At 40.0% G+C, this 8,960-nt stretch overlaps 1 protein-coding gene across 1 annotated transcript in view; it reads right to left on the reverse strand.

Moving 5' to 3' along the window:
- The window catches only part of LOC147632168 (uncharacterized), a 149,753-nt gene extending 146,161 nt beyond the window's left edge, over positions 1 to 3,592 (reverse strand). Inside the window, exon 1 of the mRNA XM_086808804.1 lies at positions 3,375 to 3,592. Coding sequence (XP_086664930.1) covers positions 3,375 to 3,466 — 92 coding nt within the window. The 5' untranslated portion in view covers positions 3,467 to 3,592. The remainder of the gene's footprint in view (positions 1 to 3,374) is intronic.
- Positions 3,593 to 8,960: the final 5,368 nt, after the last annotated feature.

Genomic DNA, 8,960 nt, shown 5'->3' on the forward strand with positions numbered 1-8,960 from the left:
ATGGTCCCATTCCCGCATAAATATCACACGCTTCGCCTGCGCGCAGAACAAGAGGGCCCCTGAATGCAAGCCCAAGTAGCCATAAGAGAGTGGATGATATCACCCCATATAGTACTAATGCACTGTGACCCAAAAATCTGGACAGCCTCAATAGCCTCCGTGCATCTAGCTCTCCCGATCTGCCATGCTGTAATACTGGCAATAATCTCCCAACTGGTGTCAATCCTCTGTCTAGGGGGTGTATAATCAGAGTGAGGAACATCCTGCAATAAACCATGCTGAGCAGTACCTCTATTAATGAAAAAAACAGAATTTGTACCACTGCCCTCATAAAAAAGTTGCAGACCAAACTGGGAGAGCCAAGCAACTGCCCCCCAAGTCACATGCATGGCTCGGCCACTCAATTTGCCCATAAGTTGGGCTACAAGACCCCAAATCTGCTGTGCAATGTTGCACCCCCATAGACAATGTTGTACGGATTCAGAATCTGCCGCACATCTAGGATAGGAAGGTGCTACACCGAAAACTTATCTCCACTGATTGGTGGGGAGACCACCATGTAAGAATAACCAAAAGAAGTGAGAGATCTGGCTCCTTCTGTATGAGTGCCAAAGTCTATGCCAATATCTGCGCTGTATCACTGGAGAAATATCATAGCTCTCCCAATGAGGCCTGAGAGTAGGGATCCTATGCATCTGTCATCGAGTGAGGAGAAGCCTAGCATTCCGAACAGTGAAACTGAAAAAAGGAGCGAACCAAGTCCTTCTTGCCACCATGTGGTACATTACTTCTTGTTGGGCCTTCTCCCGAGCATGCATTGGCCAACGACAACAATTGATTTGGAACTTCTTGTGGGCCGGCAGTGACGGGAGGCCTCTGCCCGACCAAGGTGGCATGAAGAGTGATCATTCAACCACAACGTAGAAGGGGCCTAGGCATCATTGACCCCGCCGCGCCTTGCTGGGCAAGCTGATTGTTAGAGAACTTCTTCCCTGTGGTGAGCCTTCGAAGGACTTCCTCTTGGCCCGGATTTAAGCCCGTACCCCGAGCCTAGGGGACCCTTGGCCACCAAGTATCAGATGGATCTTCACAGAGATGCGGGCCCACGGATTTAGCCCAGCTTTTGAGGACAGATTTGCAGCAAGCTTACTCCGAGCTTGGGATCACCTCAGGTCGGCCCTTAGGTAGCTAGCTCCGATAGCCTCAGAGAAGTGTATGCAACAGCCACTGATCTGGAACCCCCTGATCCGTTTACCCAGTGGCCATACGTTGGGGGCCCGACCTCATGTATCATGGGGCGCATCAAGCATAGGACCTATTAGGTCCCTTGGAGATTGGCTTGCACTCCCACTCTCGTGGATCCCACTGAAGATATCTGATAGGACTGCCACCATATAGCCACAAACACCAAGAGCTATGAGTCACTATATGAGGAGAACAGTCAATGAACCAGTGCTTCCCTGAGCGACCAACAATCCTCACTAGACTAAGCCTAGTGTTTGGTATGATCTCCTCCATACTACATCTCCTCAATCTCCCACCAGGCATGATAGAATACATGAGGAAATCTATATCCTCCTGGCCTGGCAGAGCAATGACCTGCAGAGGTATGCCTATCCTCGAAAAAACTCCCAGCCAACTCGGATGATAGTCTCCATGAAAGGTCCCAGAAAGCCACTCATGCGGAGACTTCATGGGCTTTAATTTGATGATTGATGAAAATTTCAAAACTTTGAAAAAAAAACCTACTTTTATGATTGCAAAAGTTTCAATTTGGCCAATTTTTTCCCAATATCTAAAAAGCCCCAAATTCTTTATGTTAATTAGATGATTTTTCCCCCAAATTTTTGGAATTGTAGAGCTTCAATTTTGGCACCAAAGACTAATTTTGTAAAAAGCCCTAAATATTTGTCAATGATGTGCAGACAATACGTGGCTGAGCAGATGATGATGATGGTGACGTGCTCAAGACAAGTCACAAATGACATGGCTGGAAGCAGCTGCAGCGTGAAGGTGAATAGGTGGTCTAGGGTGGCCAGCAGGTGGCGATTGTGGCGTTGCTACTGATGGATGGGCTGCACACATGCCTCGGGGCAAAGCTCATGACGTGGTAGCATGCGCAGGCGAACTGTGATGGAGTTTGCTATGCTGATGCTCAACATGGCTATTGCTCAACAACAGGTGCCACAATGGAGTTGACACTGCTTTTGATGTTGCTTGGCTTTTGAAGTTACTGATATTGAGCTGCATAGCGTGAAATGGATGCGAAGCCCTGTGCTGCAAGCTTCAAGAGTTACGAGCTGGGGATGCGTCAATCTGAGTAGAGGTACCTAAGGTAGATGGAAATCCATGGCGGGGAGAAAGAAAGAAAGAAAGAAAGATATATTAACGTCTCCTAAAGGCCAAAATGGCCCATGAGGCCAAAACAAGGTACAACTGATGATGATGATGTCTCATCATAACAAATCTGAAAGAATGAATGAAAATAGTAATATCCGAAGAGAGCTAAGAGCTGAACGCTGTACCACTGAATCGTCGCGGTAAACTCCTCCGGTGGCGGCCGGGCAATGATGGCTCGAATCTGCCGATGGTGAGGGAGTCGTGGACGCGATCCTTGTGGTCGTGGGAGTCTCGCTCTACAGATGGCAATGGCTCTGTCCAGGGTGACTCCCCTGGAGGGTGGTCTACCAAGTCGGCCTGTAGATGGGGGAGTACAGGCTGGTGGGGTTACCGTGCTGGCTCTGAAAAAATCTATGAGGGCTCTTTGTCTAGGCGGCTCTAGTCCCACTGCCCTCCTGTCCCTCAATAGGCTCTCTCTGTGGCATCTAAGCTCAAGTATGAAGAGCCCTAAGCACCTTCGGTCCTCAAAGTCCATGATCCGACGCAAAGGTCCAAAGCCTTCACGGAACAGGCAGTGGTACCTCCCTCGGATCTCATAGTAGACAGTACAAAACCTTTGCCCGGGTTGGCTGACCATCCCGCCCAGACCAAAGAAAGTTTTTGATCAACCTCTAACAAGAACAACTTCCCATGCCTAGAAGTTTAGAATGACCAATTTCTTGTTCTAAGGCTGCCCTTGCGAGGATGTTGGCTCTCTTTAGATATATAGCCTGCCCATCCCCTGGACGGGGCTTGTCTCTCACAGAGATCATTACAATACACGTGTGGAGTGGTCCTCATAGACAAAATGCAGACCCTTTATTTACAGCATATCGATCACCCGCACACCCTCATCCCAAATGCAGAGAAGACATACAGGACAACCAAATGACGGTTTTAAAAAGCTCGACTAAAAGTTATGAATTTCACCATCGTCAAAACAAGAAGAATGCGAGAAAGCAATCGGATCAAACAATGCAAGAAGGCTTCCATACTTGATGTTCTCGTTCTCAAGAGCTCGGACGAAGACATCGGAGGCCTTGTGCAGCTGCTTGCGCTCCTCGTGCTCCTCTCCCTGTGTCACCATCGCTGCTCTGCACAGTTAGAGCTGATTTTAGGGTTTCAGAGGAGATCGCAGAGTTTCGGCAATGATGATTATGATGATCGATCAGATAAGACTGGTCTGAGTCTGCCACTGGTGAGATGAGTTTTAATAGCAAGAAGCGCAAACGCGTCACCCCACGTGGTGTGTCCACACGTCGGGTAATGCGCCACTCGGAGGTCCGACGTGGCGGCCGACCTGGCAGTCAAAGCCTTGTTGCAATCGTTGGAAAGCACGTCATTGCACACGTCACTTTGGCAGGGCCGTGAGTCGTTACCTTTTGCAGGGCCGTGACTCGTCAGCATGCGTCCAGGCTGACGCAAGAGTTTAAAGCGGCGCACAGAGGCGTGGCGGCCTCAGGGGGGCTCCAAACAGGCATGCAACCAGTAAAGTCTTGCTGACGTGCCATCCGAGTGGCACTGACATGGCAAAAAAGCATCGGTCCAAGTGGCACTACAGTCAGCGTACCTTATACACCGGCGGCCTTTGCGCACCATACCACGTCATAAATTTGTACCTTAATACACCAAGTCAATTCGAAAATATAACCTTCCGCTCGCATTTATTAACTTTGTAAAGCTTTAAGTTTCTAGTGAAATTTAAAATCTTTCTTTTTGACGAGGATAACGCTCTCAGCCTTCAAGTTTCCACCTTGGACCTTAGAGTCCAGCAAATCTTTGCTCCCTTTCTTTTTCCTTTTTTTTTAAAAATCTTTGTGCTCGTGTGTGTGTGTGTGTGTGCGCGCGCGTTTTTCATACCGCTGTCAATAGCCAGCAGGTTTTGAACCCAGCACGTCATGCATGCGACTTCAACACCTTACCACTAGGCTATGTCTCGATTGGCAAATCTTTGCTTTCTCTATGGCCATCTTTCTTTTCTCTAAATGTTAGCCTTCAAAAACCATCATGTTGTTTCATAAAAAACTCCAGTACTAGGAAAAAAATATTTTTTCCAACTAATCAAAGTAAATACAATGTTTGAATTTACAAAAAATACAGAGATTATAACTAAAATATTCTATTGTTTTTGTTCCTTGAAAAATAAAGGCAATGCCAAATTTCAATCAAGAATTTTCAATTCCAACCCAGAAAAGTACACTACGAGCCAAGTTTTTGAGCACTAATCCCAACAAGCACAAAGGTATTTCTATATTTTCACCACTCCCACTCAAAGTTATAGCACAAGCTAGAGTCTTTGATTCATGGATTCTCTATGTGGTTGTTGGGAAAACAAATAGAAGATTCCAAAATTGCATCATTGGTGTGGACTTTGTACTTAGAATATTTAAATCTATACAATCCTCTACTTCACTTCAACTACAGGACTTACAACAAAATTAAAAGGCATTGAATATAGGGCAATGTTACCTCGTCTTCTCAATAATTGTGACTACTTAAGAAGCTAGGCAAGGCCTCCCTAACTAGTCACTTGTAGACAAAAGTACATAAAGTGGGCCAAGGATTTGAGACCTAAAGTAGGCTCAATCTTCAATGTTGTTATCACATCAATACTAATTTTTACTCTCCATGTACAATTTAATACTCTGTATTATTTGCATGTGTATTTTAACAACCGAAGTACTTTAATAAGTAAAGATAAGGATATGTCTTGGAAAAAGGTGTGGCTTCTTTAGGTAGGGACATGTCTTAGAAAAAGGTATGACTAGTAACTAATATAAGACCTCTATCAATGCCACATAATTAATCCATGGTCAAAAATTACACACAAAGATGATAAAGATAATGCATATTCTAAAAGCACCAAAATTTATTATATACAAATTTATCATGGGAGATCTAAATAAAATTTTACAATTAGAGGTTGAGTAGCGCTTTCAATATTACACATGATACATTGAACTTGACATCTTTTATATGTCATTGAGAATCCATCCAAGTGTAAGGCTTCCCTTTCCATGATACAATGTGTATAATAATCTTTAAGAGGTATTGGAAAAGAGAGCATGCTCTTGAAGAGGCTTCAAGTTGTATATCGCACATAGGCAGCTCATGAAGGCACTATATTAAAGAAGTGAGCATGCCCTTGGAGTTCCCTCACTGGCACACACACACTCCTTTACCACATTTCCAATCAACAAAAGCATGCTCTCTCTTGCACATAGGTAGCTCATGAAGGCACTGTGTTAAAGAAGTGAGCATGTCCTTGGAGTTGCCACACAAGCACACACACTCCTTTACTGCATTTGTTTACCTACAAAAGTTTAGACTTATGTCGATCACACATGCGTAGTAGTGGCACCCTATGTACGTGGGACCAAAGGTTCAGGTGTCCATGTAGGCTAGAGAGAGAGAGAGAGAGAGAGAGAGAGCTTGTTTTTGTTTTGGAAATGCAATAAAGGAGTGTGTGTGCTAGTGAGGGAACTCCAAGGGCATGCTCTCTTCTTTAACATAGTGCCTTCATGAGCTACCTATGTATGATATACACCTTTCAAGCCTCTTCAAGATTAGGCTCTCGTTTCCAATGTAATACCTCTTAAAGATTATTATACACATTGTATCATGGAAAGGGAAGCCTTACAGTTGGATGGATTCTCAATGATATATAAAAGATATCAATTCAATGTATCATGGGTGTATAGAATAAATTTTGGTGCAATCCACCCAATAAAGAAAGCTTTACAAAAAGGGAACCCACCATATAAAGAAAGCTTTACAAAAAGATAGAAGGAGACCTTATAAATCTTGAATCCTTATATATATATATATATATATATATATATATAACCTTTATATTCAAGTTCAACATTTCTTGTATAGGCAAATGAGTCATTTGTTGAAACACCATCCAAGTATTTGGCATATATAACCTTGTTTTTGTTTTGGAAATGCAATAAAGGAGTGTGTGTGCTAGTGAGGGAACTCCAAGGGCATGCTCTCTTCTTTAACATAGTGCCTTCATGAGCTACCTATACACCTTTCAAGCCTCTTCAAGATTAGGCTCTCGTTTCCAATGTAATACCTCTTAAAGATCATTACACACATTGTATCATGGAAAGGGAAGCCTTACAGTTGGATGGATTCTCAATGATATATAAAAGATATCAATTCAATGTATCATGGGTGTATAGAATAAATTTTGGTGCAATCCACCCAATAAAGAAAGCTTTACAAAAAGGGAACCCACCATATAAAGAAAGCTTTACAAAAAGATAGAAGGAGACCTTATAAATCTTGAATCCTTATATATATATATATATATATATATATATATATATATATATATATATATATATATATATATATATATATATATATATATATATATATAACCTTTATATTCAAGTTCAACATTTCTGTATAGGCAAATGAGTCATTTGTTGAAACACCATCCAAGTATTTGGCATATTGTCATCAAAATTTCTCCCTTTCTGTTTTGTTTATTAAAACTTGATCTTATCAACACTATGTCTTAAAACCATAAGTCTTGTTACACTTATTTTAAAATGTTAAACCTTTACCCTTGAAATGTTTATGAGTATAAAGTCAATTGAAAGCATGATAGGAGTACTTGGATGTTTGGCATGCAAAAATGAGTGAAGAAATGTATTAAAACAAAGATGTACAAAATCATAATACTTATTTCTATAAATATTTTGCAAGTGTAAGAAAAGGTTTGCTAGCTTGTTGTTACATCAAAGCCAAGTTCAAAATCCAGAGTGGAGCAATCTTGCTACAAAAACATTTTGAGACATATAGGGCAAAGTTAAAGTTTGAAAGACACAATTAGGATCAAGGGGAGTTAATTTGAAATGGAAGAAACCTCTTAATGTTTTATTAGTTTATTTTAGAATTTACAAAACATGAGAGTCCAAAATACATGACTTATAATATGTTTATGCCGAGGTTTTTTGACAAGCTTCTATGTGATGGATGGTGTAAAAAATTGGTGTAAAATCAAAGTAGAAGTGTCAAGGGGCATTATTGAGTTCAAACATGCTATAAGAAAATGGATCTACATATAAGTTTTGATTAATTTAGTTTCAAGAGAAGTAAGAATAGATGGAGAACCACTAATGGAAAATATAAGGGAACCACTAATGCACATCATAAGATGGAGAACCGTGAGGGAACCACTAATGCACATGATAAGAAGTTTAATACTGTTCATTAACAAAGTTCATTAACAAATAAGTGAAAATAATCCTTTATGAATCAAAACTTTTCCTTGAAAATGTAAGGAAATATATTTTTTTCACAAAATATGTTTTCTTTCACAAAAATATGGGAATATCCTTGAGTATGCCATGGATGGCATGAAAATTAGAAGAAGATTGGAGTCAATCATCTTAATGTGTACATTACGAGGAGATTACAAGGATGCAGTAATACTAAGAATGTAACTTTTGAAACTTACAACATGAAGCTATTAAATCCTCTTTCAAGGCACTTTTTTTGAAGGCCTATAAAGAGGCATGTAAAGGCCCCATCCTACAAAATTTTTGGTATTGAAATATATAACATCATTAGAAAATGTAATCTATCTATAAAAATATTTTTCAAAAATATTTTACATACATAAGAAGACACACATATGTCTTTTGCATCTGCACGATCACTAGGATGTATTTTTTTGTTAGCTTCTCTTTCTTTGCTATGTATTCTTCCTTTTTATTAAAAGTAAAACCAATGTTTATTTCTTTGACCACATCGATGTGATCTTTACTAAACTTATCACCAAAAGTGTTGGATGAAAATATCAAATAATCCTACCTTTGAAGGGGGCTTTAGTTTTCTTCTTGTTGAGCCTCAAGTGAAACTTGTGTATGTCGAGATTTTTTCTTCGTAAGTTTGTCATGTTTTCCTCTTAGACCATTTACAATAGTTATTTCTCTTGTTCTATATACCCCTTATCTTGTTTTACACCGACACATACATCATTATGGTCGATTAGAGATGATTTTGGACTTAAAAATTTTAATAAGAGTTTGATGTCTTTTGATTGGTTTAATGGAAAATATATACCTACACAAAATTAGACTTATGTGGTGTCTACTCTAATATTATGTTGAAAAAAATACTATTTACTAAAATATATACCTGAAAAAGTTTAGACTTATGTGTTGTCCACTCTAGTATTATGTTATGTGACATATTGAGAAAATTATTTTTAATACTAACAAATCCTTTATCCTCTTCATTCATACATTTTAGTATACAAAGTCTTCCCTTTGACACCTTGAGGCTTGAATTGATAAGTTTTTGATTGACACTCTTCTTTAGTTTCTCTTTGACACCTCGAGGCTTGAATTGATAAGTTTTTGAGCCTTGAATTGATAAGTTTTTTATTAACGCTCTTCTTTAGTTGCTCTTCCATTGATTTGTTAAAGGAGAACTTTTACTTTTTGAACTTTTGATCATTTGCCCAATAGAAACCTGGTTCTTTGTTATGTTTGGCATATGAAGTAAATCAACAAGATGCTTCATTTTACCATCATGCATAGACAAAGGGGCTTTCCCAA

The sequence above is a fragment of the Cibotium barometz genome, chromosome 14 (assembly GCF_041138505.1).
Source record: "Cibotium barometz isolate CiBa-2024 chromosome 14, ASM4113850v1, whole genome shotgun sequence".
NCBI classification, from domain to species: domain Eukaryota; kingdom Viridiplantae; phylum Streptophyta; class Polypodiopsida; order Cyatheales; family Cibotiaceae; genus Cibotium; species Cibotium barometz.